Source organism: Capsicum annuum, chromosome 3 (assembly GCF_002878395.1).
Source record: "Capsicum annuum cultivar UCD-10X-F1 chromosome 3, UCD10Xv1.1, whole genome shotgun sequence".
In the NCBI taxonomy this organism is placed as follows: Eukaryota; Viridiplantae; Streptophyta; class Magnoliopsida; order Solanales; family Solanaceae; genus Capsicum; species Capsicum annuum.
The window spans coordinates 256,193,509-256,218,866 of NC_061113.1; the positions used below are offsets into that span (position 1 = coordinate 256,193,509).

Below are 25,358 nucleotides of genomic sequence, written 5' to 3' on the forward strand. Positions count from 1 at the left end.
AACTTATATATACATGCAATCTTTATATGGTTTTATGTACGTTTTGAAAAACACAAAAAGAAAACTTGCTGTATTTGATAAACGAAAAATATATGCTATATTTGGTGCTTATGAATCTTATTTTATAAATATAAGATTGTTTTATGAAAAAACTTTTAAGACTGACCATTTGGTGTTCAGATGCGGAGCCAGCCTTCTTTAGGGGTTCGTTCAAATCTCTTCGACGGAAAAATATACTATACATAATTAAAATTATTTTTATGTGGTTATAATAGATGTTGATGAACCCCCTTCAACTTAATTTTCCTTGGCTCCGCCTATGTTGGTGTTGCGTCATTGAACCTGTGCTGAATATTTTTTACTAGCACGAAATAAAAGTTTGCACACATAAGTTTACGTGCGACAGTAGATAAGCACAAAAAAGATACTCTATAGTAGCACCGCTGCTACAATAGGAAGTGGAGGGAATGTCACTAAGGTGAAGCTACTTGTAACGTCTAATGGTCCTCCATCGGTTTGGATTTTGTTGGCTGCTCCCTCCTTCATTTTTATTTATCATATTATATTTTTTGTGCGTTAAATTTGACCATTATTTTAAAATATAGTTCATTTTTTTTGTTATAATTCAGAAAATTAATTTAATTAATTTTTAAAATTAAATTAAATTAATATTTTATATTTTAAATTTAAATATTTAAAATATTATATATATAAATTGCAATTTTTTTCTTATTAATTTGATGAAAAAATATGTCATAAAATAATAATTAAAGTTCATATAGTTTGACTTTAATTTCAGAAAGTAAAATAAGTAAAAATGAATCAACCATGTTTTTTTTAAGCATATTAATGTAAGAAGAATATAATTTTTAAATATTTAAATTTAAAATATTAATTAATCTACTCAAATTTTAAAATTTCGTGAAATTACTTTTCATCAGCCAAAACGAGAAAAGTATTCTCGATGAGTTTGTGATAGTTTTAGCTAAGCATTCGATCGCGGTAGGACAGCGTGTAAGCATAGTATCGCGGCTTGTAGACGCGTGTCATTCTTCTTACTGAATCACGGCTGAGTTGCCCCTCACCTCTTTTCTCTGAACCGCCGCGTCAACATGCACGCGTCATCTACCTAACCCTATTGGGTCCATATAAGTAGCAGGTGTTTCTTCAGGTTGTTAGAATGTAATAGACCGTGTCTGCTTTGTTTTGTTTCTGTTTACCACTACTACTACTACAACTTTGCATTTGCAAAAGCTAAGGAGAGATCGATACTAAATGGCGTCACAGCAGGAAAAAAGGTCTGAGCTCGATCGAAGGGCAAAGGAAGGAGAAACAGTAGTTCCTGGTGGCACTGGTGGCAAAAGTCTTGAAGCTCAGGAACACCTTGCTGAGGGTATTTCTACTGATTTACCACCAATATAATAATGAGCATCTTTCTTCTCCAAATGTATATTTACTTTTTAGGGTTTCATTATATTATATTATATTATATTATATTGTTGTATTATTACAGGGAGGAGCCGTGGAGGTCAGACGAGGAAGGACCAACTAGGAACTGAAGGCTACCAGGAAATGGGACGCAAGGGAGGTCTGAGCACGGGCGATGAGTCTGGTGGTGACCGTGCGCAGCGAGAAGGGGTTGAGATAGATGAGCAAGTATAAGACCAAAGGTTGATGGCTTTCAGTTAGTTTTTGCAGTCTGTCTATTGGTCCCCTTTTTAATAAAAGGGTCTTTGCTTGGGATAGTTTGAGTCTTTTATTTCAGTCGTCTTTAGTCTACGGTACTAACGTTATGGGGACCATGTAGTCTAGACAGGCACCTGCATGTGTTTTGTCTCTCTCTGTATTTCGTCTTTTAACTTGAATGGATTAGGAGTCCTTTCAGTTTTCTGTTCTTCATGCATGGTTGCTTTTACATATATTTATATGTGGATGTTTTTCATCAGTAGCATGTCTACGGTGCGTGCCTCCATCTCCCACGTGAGCGAAGCAATATAGGGTGCTCGGGCTCAATTAAATAGGGATAGTGCCTGGTCTATCCATTTATTCCAATAAATATTTTTACTCATGACGCACCTAAGTTATTTAATTTTAATAATCAAAAGTTACACATATGCAAGTTGCGTGCAGCTAAATTAGTTTTTTAATAAAAGGGTTGAGTAAAAATAAAACTGATACAGTTGTTAAAGTCTTAAAAAGGGCAAATTAGCAATTTGTCCGCTAGATTTAGTTGTCGTCACTTACTAATCACATTTACACAGCACCGATGACAGATTGTGGTGCCATTTTGAAGATTTGTTTGGCTCTTATTTGAAAGTTTTGGGTTGGGTTCGAATACGAAAATAAGACTTTAAATAAATCTTATAAAAGTACTAAGATTATGGTGGAACTTTTAAATAAATCTTATAAGTACTTATAAGATTGTGGTGAAATGGAGAGAATTTTGTTTGCTTTTATTGAAAGTTTCGGGTTCAAAATTTAAAAAATCTTGTTAAACAATTCTTTTCCTTTAAATAAATCTCATACAAATTATGTAAATTAAATTAAATCGAAATTTCAATACAAATACTTATGCGTTGACTTAGACATGAAACTTCTGTGCTCGGACTTAAACGAACAGAGTAGAAGTAAAGTGAAAAAAGGTTCCAAACTCAAGCGGTGTGCATTTAGCCATACATTTGTCAAATCTCAACATAGACAAATGTATTGTGTGCTTTAATTTGTCAAATAGTTGCTCATTCATACATCATAGCCTTCACCTTCACGATACTAGCTAATACTTTTATGATATTATTTTTGATGACCTTAGCTTGCTTTCTTGGCTTTATCCTTAACTACAAGTGTATGTAACTATAATCCAAATCACATTTTCCATCTACATACTGAAATTTTAATGCAGAGATAAAAGGGATTTAAAAGTTGCTTTTTCTATTTTTAATCCACTTTATATAATTTTTTGGCTAATTCATTTCCATGCATGTTGGTCATTGATCGATATAGAAGAGTTGATTAGGGTTAAAGAGAAGGAAAGAAAAGACATTGAAGTAAAATGACGATTTTAATTTAACATAAAGTGCCATCATTATGAAGTTAGTGCAAAGTCATATAAACTAAAACACTTAAAGGGTGGGTAATTATATTGATTGTAAGATTAATCATTAATTAGTTGAGTGTTCATATTCCATCCTTGTTGTTTAGGTTGCAAGGAATATATATATATATATAATCTATACAAGTTCCCATACTTGCATGTTGCATCTATATATTGGTATTCAGTGACTTTACTAATGATTTTTCTCCTAACTGAAAATAATAATTAGTCTCACTCGCTCCAGTATTAGTCCATAGTTTAAGGAATTTATGTTGCATGTTAACTAATCCTTATATGTAAAATAATGCTGCTAACTTATAACGTAAGTAGTTGATCTTATAATCTACTTAGCTTTGAGAGTTTAGATTTGGTAGCACCAGTATATATTGCACTCTTATTTTGTGTAGTCAACTTAATCAATAATTCTATTTAAAAATAAGCAAAATAAGCTAATTATATTTAACCTGTAAGCTAATCCATGATGAGAGATGATATATTTCACAGTTCTCACTGTAGATGGTCACTCAATTTATATCTCATAAAGCTATTTTTTTTTTAAGAAGTTTGAAATCAAGAATAAATGAAAGATGACTTCAATTTATGATATAATAACTATAAATGAAAGATGACTTCAATTTATGATATAATAACTATAAGTTGAGTGACAATTGAGAAATCTCGGGGTGAATACTTAGGACAACTTATTTATTTGATAATTAATCCTACTCACTTATCAGTCCATACTTTGATCGACTCATATTGCATGTTAACTAATACTTGATCTATAAAAATTTAAAAGTGATGCTGTTAGTGCTAATAACTAACACAATTAGTAGTTCTTAATCCGCTTATAAGCATTGGGAGGTTAAGATTTGGTAGCATGCACCAGTACATATTGTACTCTTATGGGTGTATAGTCAACTTAAATTAATAATTCTTTTAGAAAAATAAGCTAATTTAACCTTTAAACTATATCCTGGATGGTGATAGTCCAACTCACAGAACAACTTTGTTTATTTGATGCCCTGTGCATTACATTTTATACTATACACCAACATACAGTAACTGGGTTTTAAAGTATAGGATGACAGGTATGCAGATTTTATTTTAGTGCATTGCATAATTGGGTTTGGCATGGCAATCAGAATAAAATGTATGAAGATTTTTTCTTCTTTTGGATCGAAGAGAAAAAAATTTACGCAAATCTTATTTCTGGACATTGTATTTATGTTATTTTAATAAAGGAAAAATAGTCTCAAATATACCTAAACTTTGAGAAAATTTGTTGCAACACATCTGAATTTTGCTGGGGTCCTATGACGACCCTGAATTATTTATTAGTGTATTTTAGTAACATTTTTAAGTTAATAAAAAAAATAAAAACTGTTTTTTAAAAAAGAATTAGTACAAATGAATGTTAATAAAATATGCTAATAAATAGTCTAGGGGGTCATAGGACTCCCACAAAGTTCTAGGGGGTCATAGCCTCATAGGACCCAGTGGCGGAGCCAGAATTTTAATTGAGGGATTTCATAAGTAAATATACGAACCAGTCGAAGGGGGTTCAACCTCTATTATATATGAATAAATAATATATACAACCATGTAAAAATAGTATAATTTTCCGTCGAAGGGGGTTCGGATGAACCTCCTGAAACACATGACATGTAGCACCGCCCTTGATAGGACCCCTGCAAAGTTCAAGTGTGTTACAATAAATTTCATCAAAATTTAGGTATATTTGAGAGCATTTTCCCTTCAATAAAAGTAGAAACGGACTTCTAAATTTTTCTTTTTCTAAACTAGTACAAATTTTTGAGTTAAGTACCGGCCGATTAGACTAATTAATGGAGGTTAATTAGAATTGGTGGGTGCGACGTGGATATGATGCAATAATCAAATCTGTGTTTATCCAAAAAGGTTAGCAAGAAAGCACTTAACTATCAAACGTCGAAAAGAAGAAGGAAAAACTGAAAAACAAGGGGAGCTAAATTGAACTAAATCAATCCAATATATATTTTAGAATCTAATTTAAATATTTAAAAATTACACGATAAATAATAATTAGATTGTGATTTTTCTACCGTTTAAATGCTGGTCCAAGTACAAATAATTTAAATCTCAAATAGTGAAAAATATCACGTAAATGAAGCATTCGGTTTCGAAAAAAGGACCAACAATATACTTTCGAAGTATTTTTGATCTTTTCCTATTTGGAGTGAAGTTTACTCTACATTTTTGTTTATGATAAGAAGTACAGCAAAGTGTCAAAATATTCCTGGGATAGGATAGTACTACTCCATAATACTTTAATCTTTGCTTAAATGAGTTGGGTGGTTTGTCGGAGGTTATGCATTTAATGATTTCACAATTCAAAAGCATCTTATTAGTGTATAATTAATTAAGCTGACCTTTATCCTCAACCTAATCTTCTCGTTTATCTGATATATATATATATATATATATATATATTTTGGATTGCCTCAAATTTAATTAAGGCTTCCCTATTTTGAAATTTGAAACGTTCAAATTTGATAGGCCGACTTGAATAAAAATTATCATTCGTCAGGCTTGTTTCTATAGTGTGTGTAAAAAGGGGAAGAGAAAAAAGAACTTTGACAAATTAGTACTACTATTTGCAATTATTAAAATTAAAAGGAACTGGCGTCCAAGCAATCGAATAAATTTTTTATTAAAGTGTTAATTTTTTTATTTTATTTTTTTGTATAATTAATTGTTTGACCTGAGATTATTTTTAAGAATTGTTGTATGCACAAATACACCTCCGTGTTTTCTTTTATAGATCTAGTTTTATAGCTTGTGCAGAGTAATGTATTTCACTATATTATCCTTATCAATTGGTAATTTGATTTTTTCTTTTTTTTTACTTCTAATACTATAGTGGAGTTCGGAAAAAAATTATTTGATTATAGCAGTAAAATTGAAGGAAAACTTTTTGCTCTCAATCTTCTAAAAGGGTTTTTTTTATATATAAATATATTTAACATTTAAAAAAAAAAGAGGGAATGTAATATATTTCTATTTCCAAGGTCAGACTTTGTGTGTATGATTAAGTATTCCACCTATATAATTAAAAAAAAAAAAAAATGTAGGCCACCATATTATTTTGATTGATCAAATAGAAAATTATGGATTGGGATAATGAGCACATAAATTACTTTTTAAATGGACATTTATAGAAGCTGATACTGTCTGTACTTAAAGAATAAGACATACAGGTTAGCATCTTCCATTTTGTCTTTACATTATTTTTATGGCATATAAGTTTGGATTATGAAATGAGTGTGCATTTTAATATGAATGAACAAATCTTGGTTATGATATCAAAACAGCAACTTAAAAAAGGACGTCGCATCCTCTATGATTGCTTGAAAGGGGCACAGTTGTTACGGTTTACTTTTTAATATAGTAATTATTTAATCGACTGATCATCAAAGCAATCAATTTATATAATTTCTTTAAAGTAGTATATTTAATTTTGACCTTAAGAAAAGAAAATTTGTCGAGAAATAATATTCAGCTAGAATTTCTTTTCCTTCTTCTCCCTTCATCTCATCATTCCTCTTTCTCCATCTCTGTCTTCCTCTCTTTTAATGCCTTGTAAAATATTAAAATTTCGTTACTTATTTATGGTTGAAAATGAATAGGTAACCTTTCATTAATTTTATATTATCTTCTTAATGATTTGGATAGTTTGACCGGAGAAAATTGAAAAATATCATTGTAGAATTTTATTTGTTGAACTTGAAAAACTTGTTGAAAAATACAAGTGGAGTTGATATGCTAATTTTGAAATGTTTAGGTTGAATCTAACCATTAGAATCAATATTAAAATATTGTACATCAAATTTAAATTAATATTTAAAATCGATATTAAAGCGATATTAGCATGCGTGTGCGCCAAGCAAATTAAATCCCAATGACTCGTCAAGACTCCTCTAGTTATTATGGCTACAAATCTATTTTTTCAAAGCTTTTCTTAGAGAGATCAATAGTTAAACTGTGCCAATAGAAATGTCTATTTGTGTAAAGGAAAAATTTCTCAAATAGCAACTATAAAATCTTAATTGTAACTTTTATAGTAACAGTTTCATAATAATGAAAAATAACAAATTGTATTTTGTATTTAAATAAATTGTTGTTATATAAATATATATACAACAAGATTTACTATCCTTGTTTTACTCAAATTAGTTGAGTTAAATAAGAAATAATTATCCCATCTAATTCAATTTTCATAAATTACTCTTATTTAAATTAGTAGATTCCTTTTCCAAATCAAACTCAAATATGAAGATTAATATTTCTATGATCTTCAAAATTTCAAAATATCATTCTCTTATATCTCTAATTGTTTTTTCGTGTTAGTTTTTTCATTTTTTTAAACTTTTTTTTATAATTTAATTTCTTTTTTCTTTTCCATTTTTTTCTTTCCACTTTATTTTCTCTCTTCTACTTCTCTTCTTTTTTTTCTTTTTCGTTTTTTTTTCATTTTTTTTCCTTTTCTCATATTTCTTTTTCGTTTTCGTTTTCTTCTTCTTTTTAGTTTTTTTTTTCGCTTTTGTTTTTACATTTCTATTTCTAGTTTTTATTTCTCTTTCTTCTTCTTTTTTTTTTTTTTCTTTTTTTTTATTATTTTTTTTTTTAATTTTTTCTTCTTTTTTTTTTCTTTTTTTCTACTCTTCTATCTTTATCTTTATTTTAAAAAGACAAATATCTATATCATATATTCATACTTAAAAAATATACAAAATAAATAATCATACAAATCTGCATATGTATTTATGGTAAAAAACATGCATATATATCCGCATATGTATTTACAGAAATACATATCTGACTCATATTTATATATAAGCATATAAGACACAAAATTTCTATAACAAAAAATGACAATTTATACATATATATATAGGTAATAAAAAAAAATATGATACATATATTAAACAGCAAAAGAAAACAAATAAGTACACATGTTACCCTCTAAAATGATATATTAAGTACAGTTCAAAGACAAATCCAACATCGTATAAATATATATAGCTCTGCATATGTATTTACAAAATACATACCTGATTCATATGTATATTCTTATTTTATATGAGTCACCTTTGTATTTCGCAAATACATATAAAGATATATAGTATAGTTATGTTTGTTACTGTTTAATATGAATATGATATATATGTTTTGTACTGTAAATACATATCCAGATTTGTATGTCTATGTATTTTGTATGTTTTTTGAATATGTGTATGTGATATACATATTTGTTTTTTCAAAATAAAAGTTAGAGATAAAAAAGTAAAAAAATATAAAAATATAAAAAGAAAAAATGAAAAAAAGAAGAAGTGAAAAAGAATAAAAGAGGAAGAAAGAGAAATAGAAGTGTAAAAAAAAAAGAAAAAAAGAAACAAAGAAACAAAATAAAAAGAAGAAGAAAACGAAAATAGAAAAAGAAAAAAAAAGATATGAGAAAGGAAAAAAAACATTAAAGAAAAAAAAAAAAAAAAATAGAAGAGAGAAAATAAAGTGGAAAGAAAAAAATGAAAAAGAAATCAAAATAAAAAAAATAAAATGATAAAAAATAAGATGAAAAAAGACTAACTAGAAAAAAAAAAGGGTAGATATATAAGAGAGTGAAAGACAGTAATGATGTTTTATTTTGAAATCTTGAAGATCGCGAAGATAATTATCTTCAAATATTAAAAAGAAAAAAAAAGAAAACAAAAAAAAAAGAAAAATAAAAGAGAGAAAATAAGGTGAAAAATAAAAAAAAAATGATAAAAAAATAAGATGAAAAAAAAGAGGTAAAAGATATTGCTACATTTGGGGGAGGTGAAATAGTGGAGTGAAAATAGAAAATTGTAAAGTAGTGAGAGTAAAAATATACATTTGCCTAGTTAATGAGTAAAATAATACTACTATTTTTATAAATTGTAATTTTATAAAAGTGATACTATTTATTGTAATTATAGTTCTAATTATGTTATTTTATGTAATTTTTTCTTTGAGTAAACCTCCCCCTTGTTGAGAAGTGCTACGACAAAATACTAGGCCCGTCAAAAGAGTTGAATATGTATAAGAAATGGGCCGTGTGACAAAATAACAGGCCCGTAGCCATTAAAACTGTATATCTATTTTTATTGTCTAGAATAAATATTTGTATATGATATATATTAGTATTGTATAAAGCTGTCAACAAATGATTAGAAAATAAAATTAAAATTTAATGACAATTTTTGTGTCAATATTTTCATCCGAGGTGGTACTTATATCCTTTCCCCAATTACTTTTAACTATGATTGAACTTTTGTTTTGTCTGACGTAGGTTATATAATATCTTATTTATAAGACACAAGCTAGGGATTTTTTGCCTTATCGGGCAAAAGTTGGCATAACTTTTTGAGTTTTTAAACTGTACTTATGCCTATAAGACATAACTCATGCCTAGTGAATTTTCTTTACATATCTTATTAAGATATGTATTCTATACAAATAAAGATACAATTTCTATATGCACCTTACACACACATATAATACATATATATTCTATGCACGTCATATTAAAAAATGCATCTTTCATATAACAATGATACATTTTTCGTCCATAAATTCGTCGCTTTGTTTTCTTATGAACTATATCAAATACATGAATTGTATCAATATGACATATGGACTGTATCTGAACTATCTGAGCCAAAATGACCCAAATTATAAAATGACTATAATATGAAATTTGTATCAGTTGATTAGCCATGAAGTCCAGTGGCCCAAAACTAACCACTTGTTTTGAAAAGGGTCAATCCATGTCCTTTTTTCTTGGGAAAAGACATCGTTTTCACCTTAAACTATACCCGAAAAGTTTAAGTCACACCTAAACTATACTAGTGACCTATTACACACCTTAACTATAAAAAAGTGATATTAATACCTCCCTGCAACCCCCATTCTAAGGCGCGTGTGTTACACTTATTTTAGGCGCGTCCAGCCTATTAAATAACAAAAGTAAACGGCTAAAAATATTAAGAAAAAAGTCATCGTTTCCACCCCAAACTATAGTTGAAAAGTCGAATCCACACCTAAACTATATAAGTGACCTATTACACACCTTAACTATAAAAAAGTGATACTTTTTACCGACGTGGCAGCGCGTGTAAAACACCACAGCACATGCAAGTGGTGATAGCCTGACAGGGTGTAAATGGTTTCACTTTTTTATAGTTTAGGTGTGTAATAGGGCACTAGTATAGTTTAGGTGTGACTTCGACTTTTCGGGTATAGTTTAGGGTGAAAATGATGCCTTTTCCCTTTTTCCTTGGGCAAAAGGACATAAATGACCTATTCGCCCAAACATTTTCCATTCAAATAGCCTAAGAATTGAAATTCCATATTTTAGCTGATGCGTGCTGACACTTTTTTTTTTTTTGCTTTGTTACCTTTTAATTGGCCAATGTTTCTTTTTTCTTTTTGTCTTTTTTTAATTGGTCAGTGTTTTTTCTTCTTTTTTTCTTTTTTTTTGTCACTGATTTACCTTTTTTCTTCTCCTTTGGGAACAATTGATCTATTTTTTTTTAAATAATATCAAAATAAAAAACAATCAATAATTATAAAAATTGGATTATTATTGTATAAAAGACTCTCTTTTTTTCAAATGCATATTTGATATCAAATACATAAATATATAAATACATATTTATACAGATAATGGTACAACTTACATACATATTATAACAATAATTGTATAGTTTCTATATGCATCCTATATAATATTTAGCTATAATAATTATTTAGATACAAATTTTATACGATATTTATGTAGTTTATACACATCCTATACATATACATACTCTATACAATAATGATACAAATTCTATACAGATCATATATATAGGAAAATATATTATATACAATGCTTTTTTGATTTTATTACACATTATATACAATAATTATATAAATTTTATAGATTCTATACAATCTTTGGCTATAATTATTATTCAGAGACGTACTTTATACAAGAACTAAACTGTTTCTATACACATTCTATACATACATATTTTACACATTCTATACATACATATTTTATACACCAACTATATAGTTTCTATATATTTTTTATCTATGTTTTATACATATACCTATTTTATATAACTATACAATTTTTATACATATATCATATATAGGTACATTTTTATATTACAATTATACTATTTTTATATAATTATATTTAATTATTATTTTTAACACATTTTGTACAGTTTTCATACATATATCTTATATTAATACATATTATATTTAATAATTATATATTTTTTATATAATTATATTTAATTATTATTTTTTAAAATAAAAAAGCAGACTTTTTAGCAGTTAAAAATTTTATAGCAAAAAAAAAAAAAACTGTAATATTTTAAAAGAATGGTCGAATGGCCCAAAGTGCAAAAACAACTGAAAATGGCCTAAATGGTCCAACAGGAGCTGAAGCAGCCCATGGCCATTAAATGACAGTATAGCCGAGTGGCCATTTTTTGTCAAGTAGCCCATGCCTAAAATAGGAGCATTCATGCGAATTTAGTGGTTATCGAGATGAATTAGGCCCAGGCCCAAAATGCTATTATGGACCAGGACAACCTTGTAATAAAAATTGGGCCAACTTTTGTCGTTGTTTTTGGAAAGAAAGTGGAAGAGCTGTAACAAATTTTGTCCATATCATATCCTTTACGTATTGCTGAGTCAGATTGTAAAACCGAGAAGTACAAAGCTCCAATCGGCAATTACTTTCATTCACTCTTAAAATTCTTCGCCCTCTTTTCTCCCTCTCTTTCCCCACAAAGATTCGCACATGCATTCTCACAAATTCAATTCATACTTTTTCTAGGTAAATTTTCTATTTTTACTTCATTTGTGTGTATTAGTTGCAAAATTCTGTTTTTTTTTTTTTTTCGTTAATTATTGAGCAAAGTCGTGCTTCGAATTAGAAATCACAGTTTATGAGTTGAGCAAGTACAATTTTAATTCAATTCTTTTTCTAGGTAATTTTTTAAATCCTTTTTACTTCATTTGTGTATTAGTTGCAAAATTCTCTGTTTTTTGATTTCCTTGTTTTTTTGGTTGATTATTTAGCAAAATCGTGCTTCGAATTGAGCAATCAAAAATTCAATCCAATACTTTTTCTAGGTTTTTTTTGCTTCTTTTGTTGTGTATTAGTTACAAAACTTTTTGTTTTTGTGATTAATTTTTTTGTTAATAATTGAGCAAAATTGTGTTTTTAATTAGCAATTATAGTTTATGAGTTGAGCTTGATTTGTGAGTTAATCGTTTTGCTTGATCATTAATTTACGGATTTAATCGAGTTGATTCCATGTTTAGCGAGGCGGAAGTTTCGAAGCTTTTAGAATCTGGTTGTATTTTTGTTAAAATTCTGCTTCATTTGATGCTCAATTGACCTAATTTTCCTATGTGAAGATTAAAGTTTTTAACTTTAGCTAGTCATCTGGTAAAGTTGTTGGCGTAACGGATAAATTTGTTTCCATGTGACCGGGGCTCAAGCCATGGAAATAGCCTCTTGCAGAAATGTAGGGTAAGGCTACGTGTACAATAAATCGTTGTGATTCCGTCCTTTCCTGGACACCGCACGAAGTGGGAGCTTTTGTACACTGGGCTGCCCTTTAGCTAGGTATCTAACTGTTTTGGCTAAATCGCTAGAGGTGTTAATCAGGTGCTCTATAGGAAAATGAGTGGCAGAGGTGGTGGACTTGCAGATTCTCCTTTTCTAAGGAACTACAGGGTTGGAAAAACTCTTGGACATGGATCCTTTGGTAAAGTCAAAGTTGCTGAGCATTTGCTGACTGGGCACAAAGTGGCTATCAAAATCCTTAACCGTCGAAAAATGAGGACTCCAGACATGGAAGAAAAATGTATGAATCTCATTCCTTGGTATCATTAAGTTACCAACAAAATTCGGTTTCTCTTTCTTTTTACTGTGATGTACTTTTATGATGTTTCAAACAAGTTCATTTGAAGTACATCTTGATTAGTTCCTCAAGGATTTAGATGGTCATCCGTGGAACTTCTAATTTACTTTATCTTTGTGCAGTGAGAAGAGAAATAAAAATCTGTAGATTGTTTGTGCATCCACATGTCATACGACTCTATGAAGTGATAGAGACACCAACAGATATATTTGTTGTGATGGAGTATGTCAAGTCTGGGGAGCTCTTTGATTACATTGTAGAAAAAGGCAGGTTACATGAAGATGAAGCTCGGAAATTTTTTCAGCAGGTGGAGTTGATTTTGTTTCCTTGGTCTTTTGATAGTGCAAATGACAGTTCTGACTGTGGCTCTAGGTCTTAATAGATTAATGTAGTTATTTTTTGTGCTCAAATCGTTATTGCTTGGATGTTTCACTGAGACAGATTATTGCTGGTGTGGAGTACTGTCATAGGAATATGGTGGTTCATCGGGACCTTAAGCCTGAGAATCTGCTTTTGGATGCAAGACGTAATGTAAAGATAGCAGATTTTGGCTTGGGCAACATTATGCGAGATGGCCATTTTCTGAAGACAAGTTGTGGAAGTCCAAATTATGCAGCTCCTGAGGTGGAAATCCGTACAGTTTATAATATTTAAGATGACTATTTCTCGTTTGAGCTGGAAGGCTGAAGTTCAATAAACAACATTTATTTGCAGGTAGTCTCTGGGAAACTTTATGCTGGTCCAGAGGTAGATGTTTGGAGTTGTGGTGTTATCTTATATGCTCTTCTTTGTGGTACACTTCCTTTCGACGATGAGAATATTCCTAATCTTTTCAAGAAAATAAAGGTACAGCCATTGATCTATATTTCTGTCTGGTTTCCCTAGATTTTCCAAGTTTTTAGGGTTCGTTTGGTACACAAGGTAAGGTGGGATATCCCAAGATTAAGCTTGAGATAAAATTTATATCATGTTTGGTAGGCGAATATAGTTGTGCCGTCTACCAAATGCGGTATATATATATCTGTGAGGCTTAATCTTGGGATATCCCTTCTTATCCAATTCAGCTTGGGATTATTTTATCTAATCTCTCGGGTGGAATAAATTATTCCAACAATTATATTCTCAGAACTATAATTCTGAGATAATTTAGCCCGCGTACCCAACGACCCCTTATAAGTTTGAGGTAGTGGTTCTTTACATGGTTGACCATATGTCATTCAGAGTGGAGTCTATACCCTTCCAAGTCATCTGTCACCTTCAGCTAGGGATTTGATACCAAGGTTGCTAATTGTTGACCCCATGAAGCGCATAACTGTACCTGAAATTCGTCAGCACCAGTGGTTCAAAAGTCATCTTCCTCGGTATTTGGCGGTTCCTCCACCTGATGCTAGGCAACATCTTAAGAAGGTAACTATAACATTATTATGATAATATCGTAGGTATCTTGGATTCTTCTATGGTGATGAAAGGGTTCCTATTGGCTTTTTATCTCTCTTTTTCGACTGCTACTTTCAAATAGAAGATATGTTGCTACATATCTGGAACTCATACCGGATACTGGCTCTTGTTGTTTCTCCACTTGTTACTCCTGTAATAATTCGAGTGGCGACATATCAGAATCATCAAGTATGCTTCCAAGAACATCAAAATACTGTTATCAATGTTCATTTCCTCTTACAAGATCAGGGAAAATTTATGTTTCTTGTTGTTGTGGCAGAGGATCTCATTTGACAGGAGATGTCAAAAAGTTGTCACATCCATCCCATAAACTCGTTCCTCATGCATACTTATTGTCTGTTCATTTAATACTGTGGTATGCAATTCTTTTTATTTACTCATTCTTGCTGTAACTATAAGCTGTCTTGCTGCAGCTTGATGAGGACATTCTCCAGCAAGTTATTAGGATGGGGTTTGATAGAGCCCAGTTGCTTGAATCCTTGCAAAAGAGAATACAAGATGATGTATGTTGCTTCTTAATCACTACCTACAACTGTCTATTGGCATAGCTACATTTCTGTTATTGTGGGTTTTCTCTATTGCGTATGCCTAATAATATTGTACTGGAAAAGGAAAAAATCTAGCAATTGTGTATATATATATATTTTTTACATTTCTGCATTAAAAATTGAGGCTTTTCAGTGTATTGCTGATCTTGATCTTGCGGGGGGGGGGGGGGGGGGGATATAAATTGATTGCAGAGGCCTGTGATATGGTAAACCTTTTAGTTATTTCAGTTTGCTTTATACCTTTATGTGTCTGTCTCAGGCTACTGTTGCATACTATCTGCTGTACGACAACCGTTCCTTGGCTTCCTGTGGCTATCTAGGAGCTGAGTTTCAGGAATCTGTGGTAGGCCCTCTCTTACTTTTATTCCATTATTTCTCAAAGCATAAATTTTTTGGGCTTGCGTTTTTTACCCATTCTGTCAAAAAGAATATGTGAACTACACAACTCTCTCTCCCTACCCTCTCTCTCTCTCGCCTCGGTCCCCGGCCCCGTCGCCGGCGCCGACTCGATCTGACCTCCGGCCCCGAGCACCGGTCAACGGCGCCGACCCCCGTCGCCAACCGCCGGTTCCCCCCTCCCCCCCGCTGGTCACCCCCCCACCCTTCTCTGTCCATACCCCCCACCCCCACCCTCCCGCCTCCGGCGCCGGTACAACAGCTGAAGCTCGGTCTTCAGCCGCAACTCCGTCTGCACCCGCCGCTCGGTCACCAGCAGCCGCAGATCCATCTCAGCAGCGAAATCCCCCGGCAGCAGGTCGACGCGGGGCTTGGTTGCCGGCTCGGTCTACAAGCGAAACCCGGTGACTTCTAACCTTTGTTATTTCATTCTTCATTCTGCATTCTTTCATGCTTCGTATTATACTAGTAATTGAGTATAGTTTGGTTGCTGGAGTAGTTCTTTGAATTTGTGTGAGCCTTGTATTACTTGTTACTTGCTATTACTTATTACTTGCTGCTGCTTTGCTATTACCATCGTTTATGTCTTTATATCTTTATATTATCTTTATATTCTCGTATACTTTCGTGTAGCTGTGGCTGTGGGTGGTAATGGGTGGATAGGGTCATGTCCGAGGGGGTTGGGGCGTGGGGCCGTGGTGGGGGCGGGGGATGAGGAAAGGGCGGGAGTGGGAGGGAGGCCAAGGTTTGGCCGCGGGGGGGTAGTGGAGGGAGTGCGGGTAGTGACGGTAGGCTGAGGGTTGGGTCGTGGAATATAGGGACCCTTCAGGGTAAGTCCATAGAGCTTGTGAAGACCCTTAGGAAGAGGAGTATCAACATTGCGTGTGTTCAGGAGACCAAGTGGGTAGGGCCTAAGGCTAGGGATGTGGATGGTTACAAGCTGTGGTACTCTGAGAGCGAGAGGCGTAGGAATGGAGTTGGCATCTTAGTAGATGAAGAGCTTAGAGGTCAGGTAGTAGAGGTGAAGAGGATCAACGATAGGTTGATGACTATTAAGTTGGTCATTCGGGGGTTTACCCTGAACGTGTGTAGTGCCTATGCGCCGCAAGTGGGATCGGAGGAGGAGGAGAAGATGCGGTTTTGGGAGGCTTTGGAGGAGGTGGTGAGAGGCGTGCCTAGCTCGGAGAAGATTGTTGTAGCAGGAGATTTCAACGGGCACATCGGGGCGCTACCGGGAGGCTTTGGTGATGTGCATGGTGGTTTTGGTTTTGGGGAGAGAAATGAAGAGGGGGCTACCCTATTGGAGTTTGCAAGGTCCTTTGGGCTGGTGGTGGTGAACTCGGGCTTCCCGAAGAAGGACGAGCACCTGATCACCTTTCGAAGCGCGATAGCCAGGACCCAGATTGACTTTTTGTTGCTTAGGAAAGGGGATAGGGCGTGGTGTAAGGACTGTAAGGTCATCCCGAGTGAGAATCTTTCGACCCAGCATAGGCTCTTGGTTATGGATTTGGGTATAAAGAAGAATAGAAAGAGGAGGAGTAGGGAGTGTAGACCTAGAATTAAGTGGGGCGGCCTGATGCCAGTGAATGCGTGGGAGATAGGGGAGAAGTTGGCGGGAATGGGGGTGTGGGAGGGTAGGGGAGACGTGGATAGTATGTGGGATAGGGCGGCTAGGTGCATCAGGGAGAATGCAAGTGAGGTGTTGGGGGTTTCTAGGGGCCGGGCCGGGCACCATCAGGGGGATTAGTGGTGGAATGAAGAGGTGGAGAAGAAAGTGGGACCAAGAAAGGGGCGTATGCCAAGTTGGTGGAGAGTAAGGACGAAGAGGAGAAGCGGGTAAACAGGAAAGAGTACAAGCTAGCGAGGAAGGAGGCTAAGTCAGCAGTCACGGCAGCTAAGACGGCCGCCTTTGAGAGCTTGTATGCAGGGGTACAGGGGAAGGGAGGGGAGAAAAAGTTGTTTAGACTCGCTAAGGCTAGGGAGAGGAAGGGTCGTGATCTCGATCAGGTGAGGTGCATTAAGGGGGAGGACGGTAGAGTGTTGGTGGAGGACGGCCACATTAAGAATAGATGGCAGTCGTACTTTCATAGGCTCTTGAATGACGAAGGGGATAGAGCTATTGTGTTAGGGGAACTGGAGCACTCTGAGGAGTGTCGGGATTTTAGCTATTGTAGACGTTTTAAGGTAGAAGAGGTTAGACAGGCTGTTCGTAGAATGCGAGGGGGTAGGGCGACGGGGCCGGATGAGATATCGGTGGAGTTTTGGAAGTTTGTTGGAGAGGCTGGTGTTAGGTGGTTGACTGGATTGTTTAATGAAATCTTCAAGACGGCAAAGATGCCCGAGGCTTGGAGGTGGAACACCATGATACCTCTCTATAAGAATAAGGGGGACATCCAGAGTTGCAATAACTATAGGGGGATTAAGTTATTGAGCCACTCTATGAAGATCTGGGAGAGAGTGGTCGAGGTGAGGCTGAGACGGATAGTGTCTATTTCAGAAAATTAGTTTGGATTTATGCCTGGCCGCTCGACGACGGAGGCAATTCACCTGGTACGGAGGTTGGTGGAACAGTATAGGGAGAGGAAGAAGGACCTGCACATGGTGTTTATCGACCTGGAGAAGGCCTACGACAAAGTCCCCAGGGAGGTGCTTTGGAGATGCTTGGAGGTGAGTGGAGTACCGCTGGCATATATCAGAGCAATCAAGGATATGTATGATGGAGCGAAAACTAAGGTGAGGACGGCGGGAGAAGACTCAGAGCATTTCATTGTCCGGACAGGGTTGCATCAGGGATCTACTCTTAGTCCCTTTTTGTTTGCATTGGTGATGGATGTGTTGACGCGGCGTATTCAAGGGGAGGTGCCGTGGTGTATGCTTTTTGCAGATGATGTAGTTCTGATAGATGAGACTCAGACTCGACGGGGTGTGAGTGACAAATTAGAGGTGTGGAGGCAAACCCTTGAGTCTAAAGGGTTCAGGGTGAGCAGAAGCAAGACAGAGTATGCGGAATGCAAGTTTAATGACGTGAGGCGGGAGAATGAGGTAGTAGTAAAGCTGGAATCACAGGAGGTAGGTAAGAGGGAGAGTTTCAAGTATCTCGGGTCCGTGATTCAGAGTAACGGTGAGATTGACGAGGATGTCTCGCACCGTATTGGGGCGGGATGGATGAAGTGGAAGCTCGCGTCGGGGGTGCTGTGTGATAAGAAGGTGCCGCCCAAGCTTAAAGGCAAATTCTACAGGGCGGTAGTCCGTCCGGCCATGTTGTATGGAGCGGAGTGTTGGCCAGTTAAGAACTCGCACATCCAAAAGATGAGGGTGGCAGAAATGCGGATGTTGCGCTGGATGTGTGGGCTGACTAGAGGGGATAGAGTTCGGAATGAGACCATCCGGGAGAAGGTTGGTGTGACTCCCGTGGAGTGCAAGATGCGGGAAGCCGATTGAGGTGGTTCGGACACGTGAAGAGGAGGGGCATGGATGCCCCGGTCCGTAGGTGTGCGAGGCTAGCGTTGGATGGTTTTAGGCGGGGTAGGGGTAGGCCGAAGAAGTACTGGGGTGAGGTGATTAGGCGGGACATGGAGCAGTTACAGCTCACCGAGGACATGACCCTAGATAGGAAGGTCTGGAGGACGTGAATTAGGGCAGAGGACTAGGGCCAGTTTGAGTCGCTAGTATAGGGAATTACTTGGTGGGGTTTTTTTCTTGTTAGGAGTCCGTGTTCCATGTTTTATTATAAATCTGTGTGCTTTCCTCTGTTTTATATTACTTATGGGTGTCGTATTTATGTTATGTAATCTTGTGCTGTGCTTTACTATGTGTTGTGTGGTATCTTGTGTCTTGAGCCGGGGGTCTATCGGAAACAGCCTTTCTACTTCTTCAGAGGTAGAGGTATGGACTGCGTACATCTTACCCCCCAGACCCCACTAGGTGGGAATACACTGGGTTTGTTGTTATTGTTGTTGTTGATTGTCAAGAGTCGGATAGGAAATTATAATTTGTGAAATTCCATCACAATGAAGATACTCTGACTAAGACATGCTGCTCTTTTTTGCACAAATAAGGAAGAAGAGATGCTACCAACTATATTCTAATTGTAATTCACCTTGTAATTTCTGTATCACGTCTGAACTTCTTACTGATAGTGTTGGAGTCTATAAGTAATCTTATTAACTCAGAAGTGGGAATTCTACAACCTCTTTTGTGTTTGGGGTTTGGGAAGAGCTAGCAGTCCCCTGCTATTTGCTTGATTGAATCTGTTGGCTTTCTGTAATATGAAGGTGAAAAACTGTAAAGCATGTCAAGAGATCATAGTCTTCTGCATATGACTAATTTCAAGATACACTAACATTGTTCACATTGTCACTCTTTCTACAAGTTTCATAAAGCTGGTGGTTGGGCTCTGGCTTTAAACAGTATTACTTTTTGACTTTCTTACTCTTCCCTTCGTTTAGTGCTATGCTTCTTCAAATGTCAGACAACTATTTAGTGTAGTCTTAAGTATTCCACGCTCATCAGGTGGTCCTTATAATTTCCATTCGTGTTTCTGCAGGATTGTTATTCCCCAGGATTGTTTCCGAATCTTGATCTACAGCTGTCTACTGGGATCGGAATTTCTGAAGAAGCGAGTTTGATAGACCCATTTTCCAAAGAGAAAATGTGGCGAGTTGGACTTCAGGTTAGTTTTCTTGCGGTATATGTAATGGAAACATTTTGTGAATTTCCTCAATTCATGTTGATTACTTTTCCAGTCTCCAGCAAATCCAAGGGAGATCATGAATCAGGTTCTTGGGACTCTACAAGCACTAAATGTTCGATGGAAAAAAATTGGGCACTATAATATGAAGTGTTTATGGTGTCATGATCTTAATCTTCATAGCATGGCCAGCAATGACATGAATGAGGATCATTTTATTAGCAATGCAACTGCGTTAAGTACACAGTTACAGCCACAATCTGCTGTGAAGTTTGAAATGCAGGTATGATTTATCTTTTCTTTCATCATCTTTTGCAATAGTGGTTGTTTGATAACTATGGCATGATTTTGGACGACAATTTTTAGCTTCTGATATTCAATTTCAGAATGCCATTGATTCTACTAGAAGGAGCCCTTTTAGTTTTTATACCTTTTTTTTTTATTTAAGTCTCGCTAATTTGAATTTTTCTTAAATACTTTTACAGCTCTACAAAACTCAGGACGAAAAATACATTCTTGATCTCCAAAGAATTAGCGGTCCTCAGTTCCTCTTCCTGGATTTCTGTGCTGTTTTCATTATGCTGCTGGAGGGACCACAATGATTAGAAAGGAGGAGGAGGATGTCTAGAGTAATTGTGTATTTTGTTGACAATGAGAAACTGTTGTACATACATAGCAGTGTTAGTGGGTTTCTAATCCTGCCGTATACACACAGAAAAATGTTCCGTTCCTGTACTCACAATTGTGTTCATGTTTCTGTAGTTCAGTTTTTTGCCAAATGTGCACACATGGTATTCTCTCAGTAAAATTGTGAATCGCTCATTACAACTGATTTTAGGATTTTGAACATTTACTTCTTGTGGCGAGTCCTTTCAATTAGAATTCTTGTCCTACTTTTCTTTGTAGTCTGTTCCAAAAGTCTGTTTTTATTATTTGAACAGTATTTTAAATCCCCAGTAACAAAGGAACTATATGTACACATGACACCCAACAAGAATTAGATTAACTCGTTTTCCTGTCAAATGTGAACAACGAGCAACTTCAACACATATTTTGCCATTTTACACTTTTCTGGTTTTTGAAGTTCATCCGGAAGCAGCACTACTAATTGAGAATTAACATCTGAGTAAAGATATACATAGATAAAATACTACTTCAAGCACTAGAAGGGAAAGTCAATTAGATCCCTCCATACAGACAAACTTCTGGTATGCCTCCAGTCATCATGAACTAAACAGGAAATTAATCACAAATAACCAAGATTGCTAGAAAATTAAAGTACAAAACATGAAAGCAGAAAACTCAAAAAATTAAAAAGTTTGATCATCCTGGGTCTTAGATGTTTCAGTTATCTTCCTTGAAAAGCTTCTAAAAAAATAGGAGAACCAACCACCACTCCAGAATCATCATTGATGTCAATGAGCTGAGCTTCTTTATTGCCCTTCGAATTCATTCCAGGCTGTTCTGAGGAACTTGGCTTGGAATTTTCATCCTCATTCTTCACTGGAACGCTAATCTGTGAGGATGCACCTTCAAGCTGCAAGGCATATTCTAAGTTCCACAAAACATCTCCCATTGTAGGCCTATCGACCCCATATTCTGCCAAGCATTTCTCTGCAGCTTCTACGTACTTCCTTAATGCCTCAGGGCTTATGGTTCCTGCAAGATGAGGGTCTATGATCTTCTCCAGAGAGCCCTTCCTGTGTTGCTGCATTGCCCACTCTGCCAAATTTACTTGTTCTCTTGGCAATGCAGGATCAAGTGCAGGCCTTGCGCATAGTACCTCAAAAAGGACTACCCCGAATGAGTACACATCAGATTTTTCTGTTAGTTGTTGTCTTCTGAAGTACTCTGGATCCAGGTACCCAAAACTACCTTTTACTGCCGTGCTAACATGTGTTTGCTCCAGTGAAGGACCAGTTTTTGACAAGCCAAAATCAGCCATCTTTGCGACAAAGTCCTCATCAAGGAGGATGTTTGTAGTTTTTATGTCGCGGTGTATTATTCCCTGAGTTGAACCAGTATGAAGGTAGTGCAGTCCTCGAGCAGCTCCTATGCAGATTTCAAGCCTTTGTTTCCATGTCAGGGTTGGCAAAGTGGAACCATAAATGTGGTCACGTAAAGGACCATTAGACATGTACTCGTAGACTAGGATCATTTCTGATTGTTCATCACAATAACCGATGAGTGAAACCAGATGCCGATGCCTAAGCTTGGATAGCAACTCAATTTCTGTTTGGAATTCGTTGATGCCCTGTGAGGACGATGAATTTCCTCGTTTAATGGCTAGTTTTTTTCCATCTTCCAATTCACCAAGGTACACTTTTCCGAATCCTCCAACACCAATGACTGCTTTTTCATCAAAGTTTTTTGTTGCACTTTTGATTTCATTGAAAGTAAAGACGCGGCCAAAGTTAAGGCCAGAGGATATGATTGTTGAACAACTAGTCTTGCTCTTGCTTGTCATGAAGCTGCAGTAACTGGCATTGAGAGGAAGCCATGAAGAGAATGTCTTCTGCTTCTCCCAACCCTTTGCTGGCTTCCTTCGCCAACGAGCAATGCCCATCACAAGCAGTACTAATGCAGTAACCCCCATTGCCAATCCAAAAGCTGCAGCAATTCTCATTCCGCGTGATCTTGGCATTACACCTGCATGTCCACCAGATGAGAACAGCCCATCCAAGCTGCCAGCCAGGTTGCTCATCTTCATGACCTCCAAGCCATTAAGGATGGCATTAGGGAGGACAGATTGAACGTTTGACGCTGGTCCCACCTGAACGATGATTGAGCCATTGGTGATGGCTGTGGCATTGAGCACAAAGTCTTTGTAATAAGGGGTGGCCAACTCTGAAGTCAGTGTTGAAAGGTCAAGGCTAGAGACCCCCACCATCTCATTAACATAGACATTGAAGTACAACTCGTTTAGGCCATTGCTCACAATGTCACAGAAATGCATTCTGATCAAGTAGGAAAAGCTCGAATCAACATCCATCTCCCACGTTAGCTTGAAATTCGAGTTTGGCACCCCAGCATCTGCCATCATATCAGCCGTGGCATAAACTGAAACCGGGGCAATCAAAGGTGTCGCCCCTCCATCTGGATATACGATTGTAGTTGGAGGAACAGACACATTCTTAGCTCCTTCTGGAAACGCCATGTACTGAACATCAGGCAACCATGTCCTCCACAATGTGTCATTTCTGGGTGTGATAATTGGCCCTCCAACATTTAACCGATAACTTACTTCAAACGCAAATTGATACAGTCCACTGAAATCACCAACAGGGGAAACTGCAGCAGCTGAATCAGAAATGAGATCATCTGGTGCCGAGACAAACTCAATGGCATTGATAAAAGCAAAAGATTTCTTCAAAGGTGAAAACTTGAGGGTGAATTGAGACGAAGTAACATTGATAAGGTATTCTTTGAACACAACTTTACTTGTATCCTTCACCGAGAAATCATGAAGTAACACAACACTATCAGAAGTGACAGTGAACATAGCACTTGTTAGATTGTAATTTGGATGTGGAAGAGGATAAAAGTACAAGCGCACCCAATGCCTGCCTGCTTTAAAGACAAGGAACCTATACATAGATTCACTTTCAAAGATTCTTGCTGTGTGATACAACAAAGAGGCAGAGGAAAAAGAAGTGACCTTTTCTTGTAAAGAGTTAACAGAAGCTAAAATAGTCTGATCAGTAGACAAGTAAGAAGCAGATTGAGGGTCAGACTTAAAAGTCCTTCCATCATCAAGCAAAGTCCTATCAGGGGATCCACAATTGATCAGATAGTTATCGGACGGCGTAAATGTTCCTTTTGAAGCTGAAGTAGCTACATTTGCAAAAACAAGTACAAGAAACGCAAAAATGACAAGAGGGTGTTTTCTTCCTCTCATCATTTGTTGTATGAGAGAAAAATGTTGGATGTTACAATACTAAAATTGTTGAATAGACATAGGAATAGCAATTCTTGAAAGACAGTATAGCACGTTTATGTTTGTAAGTAGTAAAGAAGAATGTTGTGAACATTTGTTGTTAACATGTTAGGACACAACGTGCCTTCTTGTAGTTTTTTCAAAGAGTGGACTTCTTTTTTTTTCTTTTTTTCAGAATTAGTATTCTGTTAATTATCCATCAACTGTTTCTTCAAACTGTTTTTTTAATTTTAAAAACGATGTGATTAACTGCCAATAAACACCAAAGTCCAAAGCGCGTATCCAGCTGGGAATATAATGCTTAAAGGGAAAACTTTTTTTATTGATTGACCTTTGAAGGGAAATGGCTAATCATAACAGCAGAATCAGTTAATTATCCTTTGTTTATGCAAATTGTAGGACCAAATACCGAATTTTTAGGTATGTTAATTTCTCTCTATTAGTGCCAAGAGTTTTAAGTTTTGACTAACCGACTTATCATGCGTGATATTTTTACCCTATCAGGTTAAGTCAACAGCAATAAAAGTAACCGTTTATGACATATTGATTAAATAAACTTTTTTTTATTTAGTGTATATGACTTCAACTCGTATTGGATTGTAGTCTCTCTTATGACACACATAATCAATTGTTGTTCTTTCTCATTCACATGATTTTCTGGGACCTTTATGTTGTCAAACTAAGTGACGGTGAAAAAAGTAAGAGCCTTACCATGTAAATGCTTCCTTGCACGCTAAAATTTGCAGCTGTAATAACCATAAAAATAAGTCCACTAGCCAATATTCAATGAACTAAATCCAACAATTTCGAAGAACCAGACACTAGCAGCTTAACTGCACAGTCAATGAGGACAAACGAAAACGAACAGAACTCCAATGCATTAGCTATCATAGCGATTCTACGCGAATTGAAAGCAAATGAAACAAGCCGGGATGAGAGCTTTAACCAAGCGTAGTTGGCGGATTATGATGCAGTAAAGTTTGTGATACAGCAGTGAGGCGTCCAAGTTGATAATCGTCCCTTTTCAATAGGTATATAAGGGCTTCTTGATTGGCGAAAAGACACTGGCAGAAACCATTAAACCCCTACAAGGACAGTAGGACATAGACCAGTAACCGTTGCACTGGAGCAGGAAAACACTACATATGCTAAAGGGGCGTTGGCTCGTGGGTCAAGTGTTCCAGTTGGTGTGCTGAGCGAGCTGCTTCGTCCTACTAAAATGAGAATGAGGTGAAGGAAACAT

At 35.7% G+C, this 25,358-nt stretch overlaps 3 protein-coding genes across 4 annotated transcripts; 2 read left to right on the forward strand and 1 right to left on the reverse strand.

The window, feature by feature from the left end:
- The first annotated feature begins 1,167 nt into the window (after window positions 1-1,167).
- Window positions 1,168-1,884, forward strand: LOC107862273 (em protein H5). The gene is made up of 2 exons (XM_016707789.2): window positions 1,168-1,393; window positions 1,514-1,884. The coding sequence occupies exons 1-2, from the start codon at window positions 1,276-1,278 to the stop codon at window positions 1,660-1,662; spliced, it is 267 nt and encodes an 88-aa protein (XP_016563275.2). The 5' UTR covers window positions 1,168-1,275; the 3' UTR covers window positions 1,663-1,884.
- A 9,950-nt stretch (window positions 1,885-11,834) lies between these two features.
- On the forward strand, window positions 11,835-21,027 carry LOC107862272 (SNF1-related protein kinase catalytic subunit alpha KIN10). 2 transcript variants are annotated; one of them, XM_047409859.1, is made up of 11 exons: window positions 11,835-11,990; window positions 12,831-13,029; window positions 13,209-13,393; window positions 13,528-13,710; window positions 13,801-13,932; window positions 14,308-14,493; window positions 14,958-15,047; window positions 15,352-15,435; window positions 20,035-20,160; window positions 20,234-20,461; window positions 20,664-21,027. In XM_047409859.1, exons 2-11 carry the CDS (start codon window positions 12,846-12,848, stop codon window positions 20,778-20,780), a joined length of 1,515 nt encoding a protein of 504 aa, XP_047265815.1. In that variant the 5' UTR covers window positions 11,835-11,990; window positions 12,831-12,845; the 3' UTR covers window positions 20,781-21,027. The 2 variants fall into 2 exon arrangements, with proteins under 2 accessions (XP_047265815.1, XP_047265816.1); XM_047409860.1 differs by having other exon boundaries at window positions 11,861-11,990; window positions 12,842-13,029.
- Window positions 21,028-21,032: 5 nt separating this feature from the next.
- LOC107862271 (probable receptor-like protein kinase At5g61350) lies at window positions 21,033-25,254 on the reverse strand. Its single transcript, XM_016707787.2, has one exon. It carries the CDS (start codon window positions 24,077-24,079, stop codon window positions 21,527-21,529), a length of 2,553 nt encoding a protein of 850 aa, XP_016563273.1. The 5' UTR covers window positions 24,080-25,254; the 3' UTR covers window positions 21,033-21,526.
- Window positions 25,255-25,358: the final 104 nt, after the last annotated feature.